Here is a 25,089-nt window from a genome sequence, read left to right as displayed (position 1 = left end):
CATTGTAATAGATATAATGAGCCTATACAGAGGTTTAAGTGCTAGCTAACATCATCTCAAGATTGATGACAGAATTGTGTGTTTTCAGTAACATCATGATCTGTAGTTGTTTACATGTTCACCATTCACCTCACTCAACTTTTGTTGTTCTGCAAAATAAGTCATCAGAAGTGAGGTGTTAAAAGAATAGAGATTTTCCTCCACAGAAAGCAGTCATATAAAGCACAGAGAAATGAATGACATCACTCATTCACATTTTTGTAGATGTGTGCATTCACATTCAACCCAAACATTATACTTCATCATTTTGCTGTTTTGCACATTCATCACCACCCATCACTTCCATTTCTTTAACCTATAAATTAGGTTAATGACTTACAGTGTCAACCAAGTGCATTTGGTGACAAAATAATAATAAGTTAATAATATCATAATGATGCTGATAATTATGAAAGTGATAATAATATAATATTAATAATGATAACAATAATAATTATAATAATAATGAAGATGATAATAAAATTAAAAAAATAATAATAATGGTATTAATAATGATTATAATAATAATAATACAGATGATATAAAAGACAATAATAATAAAGATGATATAAAAGATAATAATGATAACAATGATAATAATAATATCAGTAATTTTATAATTAGAATAGTAGTAATAATAATAATAATAATGATACTAAAAATTTATGATATTTTCTTAATTCATGGTGGTAGTAGATTCACCTGAAGAGTATTACATTTAGATTGACTGATCTTGTATTATCTGTATATTTACTATATTATGTAATATCTAGATTGATTGATTATAATTTCTCATAACTAGTGTTTTCTAACCTACATGTAAATATAGTACATGCTTTCTATTGGCAGTCCTTCATTTTTAGGCTTTTTTGTTTAGTTGCACCTCCAAAATTGTATAATTACAAAATTATGGTTTTCTTCAATATTCAAACTCAAGTGAGTACCTGTATAATCTCAGTACAAAGGAAATTACAAATGATTTTATTTTCTTACCAAGTTTCAAATTGCTGAATGTGGTTTTCTATTGTCAGAGTTGAAGAATAGGGAATCTAGAAGTAGTTCAAAATGCCTTCAATCCTATCGGAAAACAAAAATTAAGACTTGGGTTTTAGATTTGATATAAAACAATAATGTTCCTTTAAACTGTTTAAAAATAAAAAATAAATCCTGAGTGAAGTGTGCTTCATTGCTTTGAGATGAATAAATTCAGTTTTGAACCTAATAAAGTCAAATATTGGAAGATGATTTTCCTTTAAAAAAAAATGATATTGGGATATTTGCTGTTTTGCCATAATTCATGCATATTTGTGTGATTCAAAAAGAGTAGAACACTAGAACATGAAGAACACATTAAAAAGGTGCATCCAGAACTTTATTTGATTGTAAAGCGGGAAATCCTCAGAAAAGCAGTTATAAAATAAGCTTTGTTTCTCGAAAGAAACAATCCTGTAGGACAAAAAAAAAAGGTGGAAATTCCACATGAAATTTGACTGCTCTGAGAAGTTACTTCTCAGTAAAACCATGCGAAGAAGTGATATGACTGTGCATGGGCGAGGTGGGTTTGCATGTGAGCTCTTACGGAGACTCATAGAATAGAATACCTCATGTTATTAAAAATCCAATGATGAAACATTTGGAAATAGTAGATTAAAACTTTCTAATTTTTTTCGCCCTAAGAGCTGAATATACACCATGCAACTCTTTTAAGTTTGTTATATTTGTAATTGCATGCATTTGCTGATGAAGAATCTTAGTATGAATTACTGTTTTTGCAAATTAAAAAGATAAAGTTAAAGGGTTTTTATTTCAAATGATTGAGGTGGTCTGATACGCAATGGCAAAATTTAATGCTTACTTTTGTAGCCATTTTTTAGCAATGATTTTGGTTTACTTTTGCAAGCTGTGTTTTTTTCTGCAAGCACATCTGCAATTCACTTTTATTTATTAATTAAAACAAACACAACACATGTACAGCACATAAGAGGAAAACAAAGAAGTCAATTAATTTTAATCAAATGTTCAAACAATTTTTTATTTAGTTTTGTTGTGAAAAATCTTGTATGAACAAGTGTCCATTTTATTCCATTGATTAGTACATGTCCATTCACCTGTGATGCAACAATTTTTGAGCCTTTCAAATCCTAATAAAATTTGAGGTATTTACAATAAAAAATGTTGTGAGCTATACATATACATGTAGGTTTATCAGAATGTCTAGGGGGCAAATCAACCAAAACATTTTGTTCTGAATGTTTTTTATTTCATGTTGTCATACTTAGAAAGAGATATTGCAAGTTCAAATACTCTCTAAATGAAGGTGTAAGACAGCTTGTGAGGAGACAACTATATGCACCCGTAAGCTTGTAAGCGCTGCATGCCACATAGAGCCGAAACCAACTTTGATTTTATGTTATCCATATTATCATCATACTTCTTATCTGTTCCTTATAGAATGCTGTCTTTCTTCTCCTTGTTGAAAGTACATTTACTCAATTTTTTCTATGTCAGCTTTAATCATGCTTTCAAAGAAATCTATTTGTAGACCCTTGAAGAGTATCCCCAACACTGTGCTCTGATTACAGTGTAGTAAGGTACATGTGCAGGGTATGCATAATGTGAACATTGACTAACCACCATCCCTGTCATTTATTCTCACAGAGAGAGCCAAGGAGTGGTCTTTCCAGCAGGCATCCTTCATCTGTAAGAAAACAGGTACAGAGCAGAAGTTATTGTTTTCAAATTATTGATTGGATGCTTTTACAAGGTTAACCTTGAGCCACATGCAGTCTATCGCCCATGTGTTCTTGTGGTATAAAAATCTTGTCTGAAGTTGTCAACTACCTGACTGTATTATTGAGCTATGTGTGCTGTGATAGTATAATCATTTCTGGATATGTATCTCTCGTATTTCGACTTCTTGTCAAAGAAATCTTTCATCTCCTCTATATACTATGACAGTTTTGTCTTGATGCAAACACGACATTCAGGTTAAAAAATTAATCACTTACTGCCAATTAAAAAAACAAAGACAAATACTGTGGAACTCCTGTAATGCAGCAAACTGAAATAGCAAAATATACGTAGTACTAATGAATATAGAACATTATATTTGAATTACACAGTTTAAATCTGAGGATGCATATCATTTGAACATGTAAGAAAAATAAATAGATATAATGTGCTAAACTGAAAATGTTGATTTTTCAGCTAATTTGACGCTCTACAGTATATATATGATTTCTTAGTATTCCTTGTTAAATGACATCAGCAATATAATTCTGTTATATCACAGGAACTACAGAGCCAACCAGGAACACCTAAGACCCTGGATCCCCCAAAGCCAAAGAACATTAATAAAGGTGAGAAAAAAAGATGCAAGAATGAGACAGAAAAAAGAAGCAAATACAAAATTGTATCTCTTGTGGTGACAATGGTGTTATGGGTATATTTTTACAAGCAAACAGGTGCCTCAGAAAGGAATGACATGTTTTATATTTTGAGTAGAGAGAGAGAGAGAGAGAGAGAAGAAGAAAAAAATTACTTTCACTGTTTTTATACCTCTCAAAAGATGAGATATGAGATATGATTTGTGACCTTTTCAAAAGCTTTTCCTGAGCTTTGTTGCATAAAACTTACCATTGATGGTAACTTTGCCATCAATAGCAACTGCCATGGTAATAGGGCTCAACAGCCAATAAAAATCAAGGTTTTCATGGTAGTTACCATTGATGGCAAAGTTACCAGGTCTTTTTTTGCTTCCCCTTAAACACCTTTATATTCAATGTGATGATTTTTCTGTAATACTTGTTTTGTATCCAGCGATTGAAGATGACAATTCTAGGAACAAGTCTGGCACCCCAAAGAAAGCAATGAGGACCAAGTCCAACCTAGAGCCGGTCCATGAGGTCCCCTTTGAGGAGAAGATTCCCCTTGAAGAGGAGGAGCGCTGGAGTAAAGTTCCTCAGGAACAGCTGCCATCAGCTTTCAAGCAGTATAGGAAAGAGGTAATGTTCTCATTTAAGCTTTTTCATTTTACGCAAATTTACTCAGCAGAATATGTTGTATAGATCTAGGCTTAGTTCTTAGCCAGGGTTTACATCCTGGCCATGTCTCATGCTCATATATGCTAATTTATATTTTTTAAGTCCAGGCTCTTTTTATAGTATAGATAGTCTAGTCTAGTTTTTTGCTAATATGTGCTTTTTGTTGAGTCCAAGTACGGTACATAGTCCAAGACCTGCAGCCTGGTCCAGACTCTTGCTAATATTTTCTTCTGTTTATTTGTGTATCCCAGGCTCTGTTCATAGTCCAAGACCTGCAGCCTGGTCCAGACTCTTGCTAGTATATTCTTCTGTTTATTTATGTATCCCAGGCTTTGTTCATAGTCCAAGACCTGTAGCCTGGTCCAGACTCTTGCTAATATGTTCTTCTGTTTTATTTGTGTATCCCAGGCTCTGTTCATAGTCCAAGGCCTGCAGGAAAAGATCAAGACGAACCAAGAGGAGAACCACAAGAAGGTCAAGCAACTTCGTAATCACATCCAGGTCAAGGAGGAGAAATGGGACAAGGTTAGTGTTGGGTCTAGTCCTTCTATATTATCCAAGTGCTAGTGGAGGGTATTAGCCCCACATAATCGACTCAAATACTTTATCACCACCTGTGCTACAGAGTTCATGAGCAATTATCTTTAAAGTACTTTCAAGTGTCATTTAAAAGAAAATTATTCTCTGTGCATTATCCATCCCCATAAAAGCATTCCTCCATGTAATTTGACTTCTCAATTCTATAACCTGTGTTTAATTTCTAGGTGAAAAACTTCGATAAAATATTTATAATACAGATATTGAATTTTAGTTTATTGAAACCACCCAGGCACTGATAGAGTTAAGAGTAAGGAGATGAAATATCATGCTTGTTAATGAAGTATAGTAATTCATATATTTATGCTATGTACATGTGTAGACTTTTGACCCTGCATCTCCATTTTGCCTTTTCTCAGGAGCGCAATACCTTTATCAAAAAAGTGGACTTAGCTCGAGACGCAGAGAGGGAGGCAGAGAAGGAAGCCGACAATGCTGTCTCTCAGCTAGAGAGCTTCGTCAAACAACATGAAGAAACAGTATGTATACATTTCTATAGTTTCTATGATTAGTTGTTTGTTGTCTTTTTAAATGGACACAAGTTTCAGCCAACTCACAAATTGCTGGGTTGATATAATTGCCTTGTTAATAAATCTGACACAAAAGGGATACATTTGTCGCATAAGAGTCTCTACAGTTCTACTTTGCTGTAACCATCTTAAAATGCCTTGGTGCTATGACAAGGATCAAAGTCATTTGTGAGAAGTCCTCACATTTATAGAAATCAGTAAAAATAGTCTGTAAATGACTGACTGTTTCTCTCATTTTGTAAGTTTTTGTAGATTTTTCCACTTCAAAAATTGGGAAGAATCTTTGGGATGGGGTGTCAGGTTTATTCACACATTCTTTGGGATACAGGAGCCATAATTATGTGAAATGTATCTAAATGTACAAGATTCTAGAAGAAGAATAACAAGAGTGCAATTTACAAATACATTTCACTCTCGGCATGTTTTGGTCCTCTCTTTTACATATATGTATATATATATATATATATATTTATAGGCGTGAAGAAAATGGTCTAGGAACGCGAGACGTAGATGTACTTCCTCAACCATTTTCTTCACGCCTACATATTTTGGAACACCAGTTGTCATGTCAGAGTTGAGAATTCTCGCACTTATATATATATATATATATATATATATATAATATCTCCGTCTCTATCTGTCTATCTATCTGTCCGTCTCTCTCTCTCTCTCTCTTTCTCTCTGTTTCTGTATCTATGCCTCTTTATCATATTGTCCTACCTTAATTCTTCCCTCCTTGTGTTCTATCCCCTTCAGACCAAGAATGCCATAAAGCAGGAGCAGAAGGCTCTGAAGACCCTCACCCCTGAACAGAGAGCCAAGTACCTGGGTGAATTCAACCCCATAGATATGGTGAACCCCATCACAGAAGAAAAGGTTAGTTAGACCTTCCACAACCTTTTTATGATTATACATGAGGGGTCTGTGCAGTATGTCCCATACAGCATAAGTCCTAATCCATTGATTTTATTAAAAAAAGGAACATTTCTTCATGTGACAATGGACTAAAATTTTCACATCAGTTTGGGAGAAAATTCAGTGGATGAGAGACTTATGTTGTACAAGACATTTTGGATGGAATGACCCATGAGTATTGCACACATGTATATGTTGACAGAATGGACATGACAGATATATTTACATGTTTAGTTTGTAGATAGTAGTCCAAGTAGGCGATATATTTAGACGGAGACAGATTATTTTAGAATTTTGTCATGGGATGAATGATTATAGGACTGTACAAATGAATAGCAAAGAAAATCATATACATGTTTTGTATCATGTAGCTTGCATGTGGATATATTATGTACAAAATTTGTGGTAAATGAACCATTGTATAATAGGAAATGCTAACCATACTATTAAATCTACTTTGAATCCATAGCATGTTGTCGACATTGGTGAAAAGCAGGTACAGTGTACATGTAGCTCTAGATAATTAAAAAAGAATACATTACATCATAGAAGACAGCAAATAGCAGCACTCCATGATGTTCATTTAAGTAGAAAATTGAGAATGGTACCATATCTCTCATCAACATTTCATGAAATCAATGTCACATTGCTTCTAAAAAAATGATTGCATTCACATGCTTCATCAGCCTGAAGAGGTTGAAAAGGAAGAGGAAGAAAAGAAGGAAGAATCCGAACTCCAGGAAGACAAGAATGAAACAGAAAAAGAAAAGGATGAAACTGAAAAGCTGGAAGAGGAGACGGAGGTAAAAGAAGAAGAAAAGATGGAAGAAGATAACAAAGAAGTTGAGGAGGCTCCAGAAATGGCAGACCAAAACACTCAGATGGACTCTGTCTTCATGATAGAGCAAGAACAACAGACATCAAGGATTCAGTCGCGTTTGGTAAGAACATCAGGCACCAAGCCTGGCTGATATAACACCCACAAAAGCAGTGTTTGTAGTGAGCCTTGAGTGTTCTCATAACATTTGACTTTGTGAAGGTTTTTGTCAAGTGGCCCATGTCCCAGTAAATTGTGTTGTTTTCAGCAGTGTCATGCAAGCTAGGCCATCGATTTCATATGTCTTTGAACATTTTTGATTTGTCAAATGGCCAATTGGTACATGTGCTCCATTTCAGTAGTGTTGTTTTTTGTGTGTGTTTAATTGTTCAACAAAATCAAATTTCTTACCCTCCATTTATTTATGGAGGACATATCTATGACAACGATGTGAAGAAAATGATACAGAATCTCTGACACTAAAAGAAAGAGAAAAAAATGTTTTACTACTAATTTTGCAGTGATTTTTTTGTTTTCAAAATGTTTAACATATTTTTAGCATGCACAGCACCTGTCTTTGCTTTTCAGGGGAAGACCAACTAGGAGACATAGATGACTTTTGAAACTTCAGCTTGATTTAGAGTGCCCATGTACTTGTCTTAACTGCCGATGTATAATTTAAATATGTCAAATTAATGTCCAGAAGAACAGAAATTATGAATCATGCCCGAAAGGGAAATAAGGTTGCCCTATGCATGTTCCTTTACCTTTTTTGTTGTTGTATTTTCAAAGGATTTATGAAGCAGGTGTGAATTGCTGTTACGCTTGCAAATGAAATGCATGAATGAAAAAGAAATAAAACGGACGTTATGAAAATGTGTATTGTGTGTTTTTGCTTTAGTTGTAATTGCTATTTTTTTTCTTCATCTGTATATGTTCTTATTGCTATTTATTAGACATTTGGATACACCTGTATACTTCTTTTGACTGTTTTTTCCTTTCTTTCATTGTACACTGGTTTATTAAGCATGGTTCTCTCGATTTGAAGGGGAAAAAAATGTATATACGTCATTTTGATAAAATTATATAGGATATTTAAAATTTAACGTGAAAGTTAAATTTGCAAGTTACAGCGAGACTCCTGCATAAGAGTTTTTTTTTCTCATAGAATTTTCATTTCTATCCTTTAAACCATCTCTTCATCTCCTCTGTCATGTCCTTCCATCTCCCCCCCCCCCCCATAATCCTTGACCCCTCAACAACCATTCTGACTCCATGACTCCACATGTACAATAACTATTGTAGAACCCAGAGCATGTGGAGCTGTTCATGAAGCTCCAGTCCACCGGTAGGTTGAAGAAGATGCCCACCGTTCTGCAAGAGGAGCTAGCAGCTGCCACCGAGGGCAACCAGAAACTTCAACAAGCACTTCTCAAGGTAACCACCGATGCTGCTGACTATGTAGGAACGGGCATTGATGTATTGGAGTTGGAGGGATCTCCAAGGATTCGTAGGGAAGATGATGGAGGAGAAGGAGATGGTGGGCTACCACACCCGCTGAATGATTTCCTCATGGCTGAGCCGTCGATGGAGAGCGGCATCTCGGTGGTGAGCAAGGGTGTCGCCAGTGTGAAAGCTGCTGGGTGCTACCAATACTAACCAATAGCATCCTTTGCAAAGCAGTATTACCCACAGTCTCGTCGGTTTTTATATGATGATAGTTACTGGCTTGCTGGTTGTCTTTGTTTCCTTGCTTGTGCTTGTATAATTACACCTTATCCCCTTCAACCAGTTGACTTCTGAATTATGTTACTCCCATAGCCCCAATTCAGGAACCACACAGTTCCTGTAGTTAATGGATTGACATTAACTTGATCTGGCATCTTCTGGAACTGAGTGTGGCATGTTGCAAGGAATGCAAGATAATGATATTAGAGAAAAGGAGATGGATCTGTGCTTTCATGAAATAATGTTTGTGTCTTGGTATTGACATCCAAGCTGTTGCTGAGAATTTGTCTTTGCTAACAAATGCTTAGTAAAATCTTGAGGAAAGAGCTACCAGCTTTTGTGTCTAACCCGTCGAGGAAACACTACATGCTTTAAAACTTGTGATACCTGTGATTTTCAGCATCCCCTACAAGTAAACATCTTTGTTCCTGGTGTGACTAATGCTTCTATCCCAAATATCCACCTTCTTAAATGACTTTGTTGTTGATGCTTTCATAAGAATTTCACTTTTGGCTGCTTCGCATAAGTGTGATGGAAAATGTCCCCCCCCCCCCCCATGTTGTTGCTTTTATACTAAATTATTTCCCCCTTTTATTTTTCTAGATTTTCATTCTCTCTCAACTTTTTTTATCGCTCTTGCTTCATAACTTTTGTTTTAGTCTTCCTCTATTAATTTTTGTATTTAGAAAGTAACACTGCTTTTAAACTTTTGCTATTGATTGTGAATTCCTGAGGGCCTTTAAACAAAAAATATTTAGAGTCAAGATGATTCTTTAGAAATTAGTATATTGACTTTTATTTACAGGAACACACGATTATTAATGCAATCTTACTGAGCAATGGTTAGAAAGTAGTAATGAACATAATGTATTGCAATTTACTGTGGACATTTTTCATCTGTTTTGCTTGTAAATGTAGGTATTAATAATGAGATAAAAAGAAAAAGTAAGTTGAAAATGTGTACAGTGTACATAAACAAGCATATACTTTATATGATTTCATAAATACCCCAGTTATGCTGGGTAATTGACTTAAAACCAAGTGATATCTTGGTCATTTTATAGAGTAAAGTCATTTTTTTATTGGTCTATTGTTGGTCTAATGTTAGTCTCACATGTGTGACTTGGGTAATTTTCTCAATCCTAATAAAAATTTACCGAGCAGAAGAAGCCAGTTTCACGTTCAACTCAAAAGACTCCGCAACGAAAATTACCTCCAAAGCATGCTAAGAAACCAAACAACCAGCGTCAGCGGGCGGGTACTCAACCCCAACCCAAGGAAGAGCCCCAACTGAAGCGCTCAGTGACGCCTGCTAATAGCACTGGCACAATCGATAACAATGAAGATGAAGTTATTGAAGAGCTCAATTTTGAGGATGGTGATGAGTACGATGAAGATAACATCGATGGTACAGAACTAGCCGATCAGTTTGAAAAGCTCTTAGCCTCTGGCTTGGTAAGAGTTGCCATCATCTCTACACTATAGCTAACAATCACTCCAGTTAGCATGCTCTACCAGTGGTGATGGAACTATATATTGCTTTAATTTATGACTACTATTGACAATAAAGAACATGGTTAACATATTAACGGGTATTGCATGTTGGTATGTAACAGTAGGAATTAAGATATGGTGTTTGTGTGGTAGACATTATCTAATATGCTTTCATTATCCTACCCATCTTATGCTTGATAATCTGACTTTTGTTTGCATCTGCTTTAATTTAGAGATAATCATCTTGACAGCATTAATTGTGTGTCCTGTAGAACAATGGTGCTTTGATTAAGCCAAATTAAGATTTCCAGTACCCCAAAATCAATTTGGAAAAAAAAACATCTAGAATTAATGGGCAAAATACCTATACTTATACCTATAATTCCAAGACAAATGTTAAATTTAATTTTGGAATAGATGCACAATTCTGTCAAGATGATACTTATATCATAAGACTGCATGCTGACTTTCAAATCTAAATGTTTTCAGGACTACATATTCATCTAGGAGAGAGAACCTAATGATGCTACATGGACATGTTTTGATGACTTGCTTTCCCTTTTTCTTTCCACAGAATGATAACAATAATTCCCTTTTTAAACAGATTGATAATTTACCTGCTTCATTTAACCTCATGTGCAAAGTATATTAACCTACATTTTTTTCCTCATCTGAAATACATTAGAAAAATGTTAAATTGATGTTTTAATCAGGAATGACATTACCTTGTTGTGTTGTTTGCAGACATTTATTTTAACGCAGGACCATAATGGAACATCCAAGTGACTACAATGTAAAGAGTTTCTTTCATATAAATATATTTGAAAAGTACAATTTCACTTTTAAGAAATATACATTCACGTACAATCACATGTATTTGTATCTCAAGTGTAAATTAGATACTGCATAGGAAGAGGATTTCAGATTTCCACTTCACAAAAGAAGCTCACCCTTTAGCAAAAGTTTTAATGAAAGCTTAAAATCTTTGTGATATTCTTTTTTTTTAAATCATGCTGCACTTTCTCACCTTTAAAGTGAATTAGCATACTTTTATTTAAATATTTTGTTTTACTGGTATCAAGTTGAAATACCATTCATTCACTTTTTACAATTGTTTCCACTTTTCATTTGTTATTTATTTTTTATTAATTTTTTATTTATTTTATTATTATTAATATTATTATTATTTTTTTTTTTTTTTTGGGGGGGGGGGGGTAATTTGGATTTTTCAGTTCAGCTGCCATGGAACATGATATTTTGCTTCTCATTTCAGATTTGTACTTATTCATTTCAAAGGTTGATTCATATGGGTTTTAATAAACAATTTTTTAAATGTTGTATTTGTGTAAATGTTCACTTTTAACATTTCAAGCTTCATTGAGAAAATGATATATATGCTTGCTACATGTATTTTTAAATTTTGCTAATGTGTGTACTCACCACTAAACTTGTGTGTTGTGCAATATTAATGTGCTTCATCAAAGATTTCTTCATGTTCTTTGTACACCTTCTGACGTTTCAAACACCAGCAAAGTATTTCCAAAAGGATGACACACTAATAGTTTCAACATAAATACAATGAAAATGTTTCATAGTTTCATACACCATCCTCACCCTGAATTTTAAAATGGAATTGAACCTTATAGATACTTGCTGGTTTCAAAGAATGTATTTTTTCCCCGTTTTTATTTTGAAACAAGAAAGTAGTTCAATAGATAAAAGATTCAAGGTTCAATAGATCAAAAATTCAAAATTCTTTAGTTTTATTAATTTTTAGTTCCTACATTTAAGTTGTCCCCTTTTTCCTGTTGAAAACTTAATGCAAATCAACAAATAATGCTATGTGTGTAAAAAATGGTGTAAATGTTTTTTATGGTGTTGCATGTTTACACATACACCCGTAATGTACCTGTATTGCAAAGTCATAACAATTTAGTCATCAAATTTGTGTATGTAGTAATTGTTCACATGGCTTGTCTGAAAACGGTGTGTAATAAATGCTGTATAACCCATGCAAATACTTATTTAGTTATTGCTTATTTAGTTAATGTTACTTTAAATAGAGATAGAACAGAAAGTAAATTTTAATTTGATTTAAACAAATTTAATTCTGCCATTTTGTATCCCTGTTTTTTTTTCTTGCAAAGAGAAATCATAACAAACAGGGATATCTAATCATGATTTATTGCTCTTGGAGGGAGTATATTCAAATAATACATAGAAGGGGAAAAGAATAATGTTGTTAAGAATAGCGTAAAACATTGGATATCTGAATAGTTGACTTCTACACAATATTCTACAGTATTTAGAGTAACTCTCAGCCACATCAATTAAAAACAAAATTTGCATAATGGTTTCACACATGGTCACTCTTTAAAAGGTAAGTTAACATTAGTTGATCAAGTAGAGTAGGAAATTTTAAGATGTGAAGCTTACCCAATTGATGAAGAATCATTGATATTTATTTCCCATAACTACATTTACACACATTTAGAAGACTAAGCAAAAATGAATGGAAGAAAATTTTAATTCTTAGACAATATACTTATATCATGCAAAGAAAGTAACATAGATGTACTTCTACCTCAATACTCTCTATTAGGAGGGAGAGGATGAGTTAGAGCGCCCTCTCTCAGCAAGCAGCCATCACAGCCAGCAGTCTCTGTACGAGAAGTTCCGTGCCCAGCTGGAGCAGCGTAAGCAGGAGATAGTGGAACGTAGGTCAAGAGCCACCTCCATGCATGGTTCACTGCTCAGCGCTAAGAGTGGCAGCTACAGGGATCAAGCCCCCAGTAGGGACTCGGCCATCATGACTCCGCAAGGGGATGTACCATTCCCTGATGAAGGTCAGTGGATGTAGTTATAAAAGTAAAGAACTCAGAAGATAGAATGAAGAATGCCTTTGATAAACATCCTATTCAAAAAGAAAATCAGCATGTAACCTAATTTTATTGTTTTCAAATAAATGTTGCCTTTTAGTTTCTGCTGTCATGACTGCATTAATTCCCCTTAATTCACTATTTACATCATGTACAGTGTATGATTAATTCATGGTTATTGTTTTGTTTAAATTTAGTGAAGCCATTTATTATATTCCTTACATTTTAGAAATTTGCTAATTAAAGCGTTTCATATATAATTAGAGAAGTTCATTCTACCCATTCAAATCTAATGTGTAATCTGCCCCTCCAACTTTTCCATGCTTACCACATTATGGATTCATCATGACTGCTTGGGATATTAATATACAATAAAAATAGAATATGACGACCCAGGTATGGTCCAAAAATCTTCAGCCGAGAGCTCGACACGTCCCCAGCAGAGTGCTGCTGTCAGCCATCATGACCAAATGAGCCAGGCTAGGTTAAGTACAGCAGGGTACCAGGGGCGTGTCAGCTCGCATCTTGTGAGTAGAGCACCCTCTGTGTCTGAGAGTGGTGTCTCCATGTTGGGGACGGACGACGAAGGGGGTTACTCTGCGGACGAGGAAGAAGCAGCAGGTGGATTGTTGCCTAGATTTATAGCCACTGCTACAAGTGCTAAACTCTATGATGGTATGATAAGAGTGCCATGTCACACATCAGCACACTAACCTGTTGATTGCACCTGAATTTGCTGTGGGTGATACACAAATAGACGATACCTCTTCTAGTAATTCTGTAGCTGCTGATAAATGCGTTAATATTGGCAGTTCTGTTAATTTAAGTGATGACAAATGGTCAGAGTGTCCTTTACACTCTAACCCTTGGTCACCAGACTTTAGAAAGAAGCACAATGATTGATCAAACCCGCAACAGTCTCACCAAGAAAAGTAATTTGAAAGATAGTCTTTTGTTACTTATTGAACACTCCCCATAACTTCATGATAATGTTTCCTTGAACTCTGTGACTTTCAATGCACATTCTTATCATGTAGAAGTTCATCTGAATCTGAACAATCCTTGATCTATTTTACTATTTTGTAAGTTCCCACATTCCATTTGATAGTTACTGTGCAAATTGTAATTTTTTTTTGTTGCTACTCCTGACCATCCCCAACCATGTTTAAAAACATAATTCAGCTTTTAGTTACAATGATTTCTATTTTGAAGAAAAAAAACATGAATCTAAATCAAATAAAATAAAATAGAATCATGTGACATACAAAATATATGATTGTATTGAAACTTTAGAAATAGATTTGGTTCCTTAATTTTGTACTGCGAAGTTGATTTAATTTGGTTTTAGTTGTTTTATTTTGATTGCTTTGATCTGCACCTTGTTGATGTCGATCCGACTCATTGAAAATATGTGTGTTTGCTGTGATTAGTATCTTGTTTACAAAAACCTTGTTTACTAGCTTGTATGTTATGACTTTTATAATTTAATGTCATCTATACCAATAAATTAGCTGTAATGGTAAGACTTTATTATCTTAATATAAAGGGTAAATTGTAGGAATCTGTTTTTTTCAATGTCACATATACTTCTCCCCATATGTGTTAATTTTAGTTTATTTATGTATAGTCTTAGGTGACTTATGAAATGTGTTTTGTTTTTTAGATTTGTTGTGCAGCAATGACATTCTTTGTTTCAATTGTTTAAAATAAAATTTCATGATACTGTTAACTGTTAAACTTGAAAATGTTGTGTCCATGATATATAACTTTTGAAATTTTTGAATTTTTATCCATGAAATGATATGGCCTACATCATTTTGTTTTTAATTTACACACATTTCTGGCCACAAAGAGGCTGTACTAGACAAATTACATAACTTGGTTTCATGTCATGGATGTGTCTGGTTTTTCAGTAAATCCTAAGGACAATCTTATTGACTACCTTACATTCACCTGGTAGCTCTTTGCCTATTGAGACTGGCTTGCTTCTGTTTTGAGTCTCTGAGAATGTAAAAACATTAGTAGTCAAAGGTTAAATGCTGGGCTTGGTATAGCCCTGGATGAAAGCCATTGAAAATGACAAATTTAAATAATGTTCTCTACAACAATTTAACAAAGACAAATTCAAAATAGAGATTGCATGTGAACAATCAATATTTCTAATAGTATCAACGGATATAGTTATGTCTACAGTGGAGGAAATCTATTTTCATGTAAATTATTCAGTGTGTCATGTTGTGACTGTATACTGGTATTTAATTTTGTGTTATTATTCCATTTTTCTATTTATTTCTTATTTCTATTTATTTCTTATTTCTATTTTTCAGTTGATAAGTTGGATATAGCTACCTCTCCCATTGCATATTCAACAATCAGTAAATCTTCTAGGTAAATATATCTCTTTTTCTTTTCTTTTTACACACCTTTCCTTTATTATAAGGTCTTCCAACAACAGTTTAACAACAATTTTGCAAGTCAAGGGGATCATTAATAATTGCTGATGGCACAAAATTTATTTAAATATTGTTTTGGAGTACAATGTCTATCTATGCAAAGTGTTTGATCCGAATGTATTCAGAGATCAATGAAGTTGGGATGCCTTTAAAGTCAAAATATCAACATTATTTGAAATCCATGCTATAATACCCAGATTCATTACCATAAATAGATAATCATTCAATGAGCAGCTGATTATCCAGTTGTCACGATCTTATAATGATGTATATTTATGTCACTATCCCATATCCATGTCCTCTAATCTTGATATCTTACAATAAACAGGCAATCCATAGAATCAATAGCCGATCATCCAGTTGTACAGGATTACCTCAAGACCTATCAGCACGTCACAGACTTCAAGGAAAATGTGATGAAGCTCGTCTATGACAAAGGTAAGAATAGAAGATTTGTTAGAGCAGATTTAGTAAGTAATATGACAGTGGATGCCCAGCTTACTACATGCAATGATCCAGTCTCTGAGCTAAATATGGTATGTTCTTTTATTTCATCCATAAATCTCTCACTTTGCTCATGACTAATGGCTCTTTGTTGCATCACTACCATAAGTCAACTGTTGTATCAAGAGATTTAAAAACTAAAAAGGGGATGAAACAAGTAGTATGTACTATGTTTTCATTGCATAATCTAGCCAAAACTCACTTCTCTATCAAAGATACTAAAATATTATTGTACTAAAAATCTTGACAAAAAGTATGTAGAGATTTTGTTTTGTTTTCGTGTTTCAGAATTTGGAGCGGCACTGGAACAGCTGGCTGAAATGAAGACACTACAGTTCGATCGTGATAGCAATGTGCAAAGCCAAGTATCACACATGACATATAATGTAGAAACTTGTAAGTATACAATATAGTTAGATGGCAGTGTAACTACCTGGGCCTGTTGCACAAAACTTACCATTGATGGTAACTACCATGGAAACCTTGATTTTGATTGGCTGTTGAGCAATGTTACCATGGTAGTTGCCATTGATGGCAAAGTTACCACTAATGGTAAGTTTTATGCAACAGGGCCTAGATCTAGTTTAGTATTTGTATATCAGTCATGAATTCAAATATATAAAAAAAATATAATCTGATGTTGTTTATAGGGGAAAAATTAAAGTTATTATTGTTACCCTGTAGAATGTTTAAACTACAGTATCATCTGAACAAAAATTTAAAACAAAATTGGTTTTCATTGGAAAGAAGCCATTAAAGTGTGTTTTATTTCATTAAATCTTTGGTCTCTAGCTATAAAGGAATTTATTCTACAAATGTCAATTTCCTTGTTTGCTTGTTTCCCTTCAATTCCAAGTGTTTTAAAGGAATTTCTTATGCATACTTGAGGGCTCCAGAAAATCTCATTTCATTAGTCATTATCAGTTAGATGTATTCATGTTTGCCAGTCCCACTAATTCCTTTATTGATGTCTATTCTTCCTCTTGATAGTCCTGAAGGAGATCATCTCTATCTTTGGAACTGTCATGACCACACCTGAACCAGTAAGTATTTCATTCAAAGATTTCAAAAAATAGTTCCTTTTCCTTTGCTCTTTACAGTGACTCCTATTGTTAAAGCACATGTAAGGCATGATTTACCAATTTGATTCAGATTATGGCTGTGGAATAAATGTATGTCGTTGATATATAGATTTATATATTCCTTAATTGTTATGATTATATAGAGACTTAAAATTATTTATTTCCAGTGTTTCTTGTGAGAGTGTACAAATCGACATATTGTAATTTCTTTAATTTTTCATTTTTTTCACTAAAATTATACGCTTTGAGAAATAAAATACCACAGAAATGGTATTCTGTAGCTATTGCAGTAGGCTTAGTTGATAAATAATGGTCTTGAATGTGGAGTTCACTACGTTCAAGATAAAATACTAAGGGTAACGCAACCAACCATCAACCCATCCATTCATTTCAACCTTAAAGATAAAGACCAGTGATGGTTATGCGATTGCATTGTGAAAGAAACGTTGTGGAATCGATCAGAAAAGGTCGATCATCTAGCATTGTACACAGAAAGATGTATATGGGACTACTCACACGTGCGCGACACGTGCGTTTATCTCTCACACACCAATAGATAAACTAATTTACCAAATATATGAATTAGTAGGCGGTTTCCCGGCAAATTTGTTATCATCATGTATTAGTCAAAACATATTCATTCACATGATTGGTAATAAGAGCTTCCATTTTATTTTTTGAAATTGGGGCATTTCCAATACTGGTCTTTACCTTTAATACTTTCACCCTTATAGGAAGCGGCAGTGTCTTCCCTAATGATCTCGAGAGCCGATACAGGCAAGTCTAGATTTGGAGGTCTAGGATTCCAGCTCCTTCCTTCAGACGCTATCCAGGAGGGCATCCCGGTGGGCCTGGAGAGGGAGATGACCGATATGACCTTCCAGTCCAGTGAGAGGGCCAAGGAAATACAGGAAAATTATGACCGGCTGTGAGTAAACTTTGCTTTAATAGTTAGCTCTGCAAAATGTAGTGGTAACTAAAGAAATATTTTAAAGCACAGAATACATAGTTTGTTGATAATTAAGACTTTCTTGCATAGAGGCAGAACCATGCCATTAAAGCTAGTACCTGTAGTCAAACCTGTCTATAGCGACCACCCAAGGGAAACACAAAAAGTGGCCTGTGAAGACAGGTGGTCACTAAAGCAGGTTTGACTGTATATTAATTACTACCTGGGTTGAGAGGGTTGAGATCTAGAGGGATAATCTGGGTAAAAACATGTTGTCCAAGGGTTGTAATCCCTCACCGAAGGAATCAAACTAAGGATGATGTTTAATAGACGATTATTTTCTTATCTTGAAATTTGCAGGAAACAAGAGGCCGGCAAACAGCAGATGGACTATGAAGACAAGCTCAAGTAAGTGCATGAAGCTATTATGCTGTAAATGTAGAGTACTTTTGTTAATCTTAATTTGCGTGGATCTGATTTTTAAAAATAGTAATGATCTGCATAAAATTGTCCATTGGAGCTCCAGGAAAAAAATTAAGGGGAAAAAAGAATAAGATGAAGAAAACAAAGTGATTGTGGTAAAGCAATAAGCCTAGATAATGGATTTTACTTGTAAACATACAATGTATTGTCTTATCCTAAAGAGAGATTGTGTAACATATAATGTGTAATTTGGCAGTCACTTAGATACAATTAGGGCTCTATCTGAACATTTGAGCCGGCAATCAGTTTACTGAATAGTATGCTGTAAGTCCCTAAACCTATACTAATACACAGGTATAATTGATTTAATTGTATTTGATTCAATTCTAAGTTAATGCTACAGCCAGGAATAAGTCAGGGGTTATTGAAATTATGCTGTCATTAGTCCCAAACATCTTGGATGAGATGGATACGTGACGGAAGGGGCAATACACTCTTTGATTGTGGCAAAGTCGCGGAATGGGCTATCCACCACACTAAAGACTGGGACATCTGTGGAGCAGTTCAAGAAACTTTTGAAGGTCCACTTATTTGTTAGACAACATGGACTTGGAGAGTTTTAATACACATGTAGTCTAAAGCGGCTGTAATAATTCTTAACGGAGCAAACCGTGACACCTTTTGCAACTGCAAGAAAGAGGCACTTTAAACCAATTAAGATTGTATTGGATGGGATAGGATGCATTTTGAAATTGAATTGTAATTAACAGTCCGATGTATTTATTTGTGTGTATAGTAACAACACTGTAATGATGATGGAGATGCAGAACACAATACAGGATCTACAGCAGGAGCTGCAAGCTTTAGAAGGAGCCAAAGCAATGTCTTCAACCTCCAGGGTCTCCACTGCTTCGGCTGGCAGAGATCTCCAGGTGGAGCCAACCATCATTTTCTCCAGGTCCGACTCAGAGAGGAACCAGAAAGCTCTCAAGAGGGGCATCAGTGCACAAAGGGTAAGAGATGATGTGCCCAGGAAAGTTATAATGTAGGAAGTTATTAAACATACCAGTACATTATTGCAATTGAATTATATGCAGATGAGAAATGGTCTTAAATACTATTGTACTTTGTATTTTACAAAGTAATGTGCAATTCTGTGGATTAAGGTGCTCATCCATAATGTAAAACACATGATAGTGTTGCATGTCTCAAAGTAGCTCAATTTCTTAAGGAGTAACAACGAAATGGTGAAAGGGTCATGCGATGTTACTATATAGGTACTCTATGACCTTCATTTGCATTTTCACAGGAAATAGACATATTCATTACTGTGACAGATTCTTAAGGACATAATAACCACCCTGCTCTTAAAATGTAAGTAGAAATGAAGTTTGTGTATTCAATGACTGGAATTGAATACTATTCAGTGTACTCATCATGATCCTTCGTCATCGATGATATTAAAGAATGTTATCATTTCTCAATAGGTGTCAGCAGAGCAGTACAATGAAGCTGTGAGAGCAATGGAACAGTACACTGTTCTGCCTGCTAAGAGGCTTGTCCATATTGTTCGTAAATACTCCCATCACACAGAGATGAAGAAAATTGAAGGTAAATTTTTCAAAATACCATATTTAATCTGTCACATACCTAGGCTTTTTAAAATGAGAGGTGTTAGTTATCATCAGAGACTGTGGCCATTATCAAGTCAATTATTAAATGTGACTGTGAGTTATCCAAAATATAGCCATTCACTTCTACCAGGAACGTGGATATTCCAATTAATTCCTTGAAGCCAATTATTGGTGTTTTTTTTAAATCATGTTCAAATATTTACCAACAAGTCATATTCTGCATGCTCAATGATTAATAGGCAAAATCATGAAAAATACAAGTAGCCAATATGCATATAAATGCACTCTCATCTCTTTCATCTTTTTGTTTTATTGTTATAAACCATAATCTTTACCATGAAATTTTTATGCAGTAATTTCAACGAAACTTGGATTTCCGCGTATGCTACATTATTAATCTGCTTTGGAAGGAATAAAATATAAATTATTTAAAGTGTTGGCTGTGATTTCATTTTGATACATGTGTAATATGAATTTACAAGGACTCGTGCCTGAGTTATCAGGGGCTTGGTATTGAATGAATTATGATTTGAGGAGGGATAGGAGGGTGTGCAAACGAATGAAGAAAAAAAATTGCAAGATTGTATAACAAATATTTTTTAACGTAATGAAATGTCCTTGGAAATGTGTAAGTTCTGAATAATTATGAGTTTTATGTTTTTTATAACTTTGATATTTGTTTGCACAGATGATGTAAGACATAGCAACTCAATAGACCAAGAAGTCTACACACTCTTAGAGAGAATGGAAACACTCCAAAGTAAGGTAAGAAATTGCAATGAAACCAAGGCATTCATGTGTGATGGTGATGGTGTTAATATTTCTGATACTTAACTATACAAACTATTTTATTACCAGATAAGTGAGTCTTCAAATGCCAAGTTGTATGACCATGCCTTATACTGCCACCAAGATTTTAAAACATATATATATATAGAAGAAGAAAAAAGTTTTTAAAATGTGTATAATTAATTAGCTTTAATTAGCGTATTCTGATTTTACAAAATATTTTCCCCATGCAATATTGTAGACTTTATGGACATCTATCACCATGCCGATTTGGAGTCCATCAGAGTTTCAGTTACCGAGATCTTAAAGGGGGGGGGGGCTTTTAGCTCCCCCTCCCATGTTTTAAAGGTTCAAAATAGCCCCGTCTTGTTAGGGTTAAAGAAGACATATCATCTTCTCTTTTAGAAGATATGAGATCCTACTTAAAAATTATGACCGTAAAACCATTTATGAGAGTGGAAGGGTTCATGAAGTCTTGATTTGTTTGTATGTATGTGTTTTGTGCAGAGAGCACATCGGTGGGGTGAAGAGATGGATAACTTGACTGCAGAGAGGAATCGATTAGCTCACCTTCTGATGGACACACTAACTCATCTAGAACAAGAGTCTGGTATCTTCATGATCAAACCAATACTCTCATGGAAGGGAAGGTATGTCACTCTCTTCTATTCTGCTTTTCTCTTTATCAATCTTTCTTTTCTCTCCCTCTCCGTTTCTCTCCTGGCATTGAGAAGATAAATGTATGCATCTACTGCAAATTTCACAATACCTGTCAAAAACGGGGCTTTTGCTATGATGAAATACAGCAAAATTAGGATTAGAATTAGTAGTAAGGGGGAAAGAAAAGAAATGAAATAAGGTTGATTATTCCACCCTGTTGCAAGATCCTGCAGAGGCGTAGTTGTTCCAGGAAACATTTGATACATGAATCATTTATTTTTACAGATTAATATACGTAGTGCATTGTTTTTCTCTATGGTTTGTCTGATTGAAATTAAATAACCTAGAGGCTTTTGCGCAACGTAATCCTCAGAGTCATCTAAATAATTGATGAATCCTTTTCACCAGATTAACTTGAATAATTGATTGGAGTTTAAGGGGATTATTCATGGACATTTCAGTTCAGGCTTTATGATGGTTACTTATTCAGGTGTTATTGTGCATGAATCATGACATTTCATTTTGCCTCAATGCATAAAAGAACATTTTCAATCGAGAAGTAGGTCTCAATGCCTTTTTATTTACCCTCTTGTGTAGTTGCCACATGTAGGTAGGCATAACGGTATTGGATTTACAGAAATAAAAAGTAGCTTAATATTCACGAAGGTTTCCCATATTTTAAGTTCTAGGTTCCACTCATAGCAATTACATTATAAGTATCTTTTAAAAGAAAATACTTTGTACACTGAACATTCTCATTGTTTGTGGTAAGAAATTTGTCGTCAATATCCCTTTTATGATCAAGATCCCAGGATATGTTTTGTAATGTATTGTAACTTTTGATTAGACTGTCTTAGAATATGTGGGAGACTTGGAAGGTTTAATATATTGTAAATGGGATGAAATATTATATTGTAAATAGGATGAAATATTATTTAGGGGTAAAGTGTATGCCAGAAGGGGGAGGTAATATGTCCATAATGATATCAACTACATGACTTGTACATTGCTCCATTACACTTCAAACTAGAGTCAAGAGTACATCAAAATGCACATGGATGTTAAAACTAGATTTAAGTCTTTTTGATAATATTTTGCTCAAGTTCCCATCTCTTTATCTCTATTTTGTTCTCACAGAGGATTCCAGCCTCAGTACCAGAGCAAGCTGTCTAGCTATCAACCTCCCAAGCGTTTATTGAGACCCATCACCCCAGAGGACAGGAAAGGCACCCCCTTCACCGTTGTCCCTGCCCCCACCCCTGCTAACCAAGGCACCAAGGCTGGCTTCAGACCAGGAACAAGGGTATGTATTCAAACCAATAGTTGTCATGATAATCATAATCATATTGATAACTATCAGATCAGTTGTCATAATGATTTACTTTATTAAAACCATATGAATATATTACTCCATCTACTATTACTTCATGTATTACTACATTTACTGCTGCTGCTATGACAACCTCAATGATTATTGCTTCTACTACTTGTTACCACAAACTACTACTACTACTACTGCTACTACTACTACTACTACTGCTACTACTACTACTACTGCTACTAATACTACTACTACTGCTGCTGCTGCTACTTCTACTACTGCTGCTACTAATAGCAATGATAAAGTAATAATTTGTACAGCGTATATTTTTATAATAAACTATTTTACCGATCTCCTGTACAATTTACATATATAAACCTGAATACCTAGTATGACTAAGAGCTTTTGGGTTGTTATTGACATTGTCATTGTGAATCTTTATGTCAGCTAGATTGTTTTATGTTTGTGTGTGCTCAAGTAGATCAGTGTTTTTGAGAAATAATTTGGTAACCACTGAGAAGCTGTACTTTGTACCATGTACGTGAGATTGCACATGCTCCAATTGATGATTCATACGTTTCATATGCAACAATAGCTCCTGGTGTAGCGCTTGAACTGCTCTTTAGTATTGTATGTTAATGCTACCTATAGTTTGGAGTGTTCTTGGAACCCAGTTATATTTGAATGTGTTTGTAGAATTAGCCTGTCATAATAATGCTAGTAAAAACAATTCATGAGAATTATTTAGACATAAAATGGTTTGTTCGTCAAACTTAATTTTCTGTTCTTATAAGCCTGAAGTCAAAAGCATTACAAAAGAAAGAAGAACAAAAAGCAGAAACAAAACACACACACACACAAAAGTACTAACAACCAGACCTTTGAGTGGGTTTTGAAATGGTTTACTCATGAGATTTTACACTAATGCGTGGCATGACTTGATTATGTTTAATATCATGTTTGAGAGTTGATAAAACAAGAGCTCTTCCTTGTTCCTCCCTTCTCTTTAGAATTCTTCCGGTACACCTGGAGGAGGGGGTGACACTCATCGTCTCTACACATCTTCGGGCCATAACCCCAATGGAGGGGCATCCATTAAGGGGTATGCTGTGCAGATGGTAGGGGAGGTGCCCCAACCCATGTGGTCTATGAGCACCTCCCTACCCACCCATGCAGGGGAAGGGGCGGGCAGTGGTGGGGGAGGACTGACAGGGAGGCTCAACTTCATGACCACACCCCGTCTCCTGGAGCTTGATGTGAACAGGCTCTTGATTGGACAGAACACAGTCTCGTGAGTATTCAGTAGACAGATAACATGTGTTCATCTTAGAGAAAGATATAATTGCATTTCTAGGTTTATTTGTGTGTGTCAAGCATTGTGTATGTACAAGGAACTCAAAGTTTAATTAGGAACTTTAAATAAATAAGTTTGCACATGCATCTGTTCAGGGTTTGTAGAATGTATATCGGCTCATAGCATATGCATAGGGAGAGGTGCTTACTGCAGACTATGTGTTCAGTAAGCATTTACTTATAACTCAATGCCTTTGAAAAGATATGCACTGACAATAAATGTATATCCACATTACATGTGGGTAAAATGACAGCTGACTCTTTGAGCATTGATTCAAATTGTGGCCCTTATTAAAATTATGTTGAAATCACAAACAGTGCATTTGATTTATGAAGATCAATAATTAATCTAAATGCTTAATTTCTAAACAGAGCTGCTACCAAAGCCATGATGAGCAACGATCGTCTTGTAAATGCAGCTAATAGCAGTGTGAGATCGTATGTGACGATATCAAGGCCTTCAACACATCCTGCTGTGCCTAACCTTAGACCATCTAGACCCAACTCCTCAAGTAAGTTCAAAATATAGGTTATTCTTAATTATGATTAAAGAAAATCACTATGCTGAAAGTGAGTATTTCTATTATTCTAGACGTTGCAGGTGTACCAGAATTATCAATGAATGATTACATTGTAAGAGAAAGTGGACTGAGACAAGATTCTCTGTTTGTGATAAATCTTTTTATATTTGATCAATAAATTTAAGCTTATTTAAGGAATGTTGTGCTGTAAGAATCAAGTGAAATATTATATTAGTGTTTTTATGCCTCCGTTACGAAGTAGCCGGAGGCATTATGTTTTCGGGTTGTCCGTCCGTCCGTCCGTCCGTACGTCCGTACGTCCGTCCGTCCGTCCGTACGTCCCGTTCTCGTGATCGCG

General features: G+C 34.8%; 1 protein-coding gene across 8 annotated transcripts in view; it reads left to right on the top strand.

The window, feature by feature from the left end:
* LOC588428 (interaptin) overlaps nucleotides 1–25,089 on the top strand; it is an 80,220-nt gene that overhangs the window by 30,541 nt on the left and 24,590 nt on the right. For 3 of the 8 annotated variants that reach the window (XM_030973192.1, XM_030973193.1, XM_030973190.1), the window contains 23 exons: nucleotides 2,698–2,751; nucleotides 3,332–3,398; nucleotides 3,859–4,043; nucleotides 4,491–4,607; nucleotides 5,039–5,158; nucleotides 5,966–6,085; nucleotides 8,247–8,549; nucleotides 9,834–10,124; nucleotides 12,766–13,009; nucleotides 13,424–13,717; nucleotides 15,370–15,430; nucleotides 15,824–15,933; nucleotides 16,288–16,395; nucleotides 16,990–17,042; nucleotides 17,816–18,009; nucleotides 18,391–18,438; nucleotides 19,250–19,466; nucleotides 19,941–20,064; nucleotides 20,776–20,852; nucleotides 21,384–21,526; nucleotides 22,674–22,839; nucleotides 23,868–24,148; nucleotides 24,583–24,722. In XM_030973192.1, coding sequence (XP_030829052.1) covers nucleotides 2,698–2,751; nucleotides 3,332–3,398; nucleotides 3,859–4,043; nucleotides 4,491–4,607; nucleotides 5,039–5,158; nucleotides 5,966–6,085; nucleotides 8,247–8,549; nucleotides 9,834–10,124; nucleotides 12,766–13,009; nucleotides 13,424–13,717; nucleotides 15,370–15,430; nucleotides 15,824–15,933; nucleotides 16,288–16,395; nucleotides 16,990–17,042; nucleotides 17,816–18,009; nucleotides 18,391–18,438; nucleotides 19,250–19,466; nucleotides 19,941–20,064; nucleotides 20,776–20,852; nucleotides 21,384–21,526; nucleotides 22,674–22,839; nucleotides 23,868–24,148; nucleotides 24,583–24,722 — 3,517 coding nt within the window. Of the gene's footprint in view, nucleotides 1–2,697; nucleotides 2,752–3,331; nucleotides 3,399–3,858; nucleotides 4,044–4,490; nucleotides 4,608–5,038; nucleotides 5,159–5,965; nucleotides 6,086–6,810; nucleotides 7,066–8,246; nucleotides 8,550–9,833; nucleotides 10,125–12,765; nucleotides 13,010–13,423; nucleotides 13,718–15,369; nucleotides 15,431–15,823; nucleotides 15,934–16,287; nucleotides 16,396–16,989; nucleotides 17,043–17,815; nucleotides 18,010–18,390; nucleotides 18,439–19,249; nucleotides 19,467–19,940; nucleotides 20,065–20,775; nucleotides 20,853–21,383; nucleotides 21,527–22,673; nucleotides 22,840–23,867; nucleotides 24,149–24,582; nucleotides 24,723–25,089 lie in introns of all 8 variants that reach the window. The other 5 variants (XM_030973194.1, XM_030973196.1, XM_030973195.1 and 2 more) reach the window with 5 other exon arrangements.

The sequence above is a fragment of the Strongylocentrotus purpuratus genome, unplaced genomic scaffold (genome assembly GCF_000002235.5).
Source record: "Strongylocentrotus purpuratus isolate Spur 01 unplaced genomic scaffold, Spur_5.0 spur5_scaffold_6, whole genome shotgun sequence".
NCBI lineage: Eukaryota > Metazoa > Echinodermata > Echinoidea > Camarodonta > Strongylocentrotidae > Strongylocentrotus > Strongylocentrotus purpuratus.
This window is presented reverse-complemented; position numbering and strand designations above follow the sequence as displayed.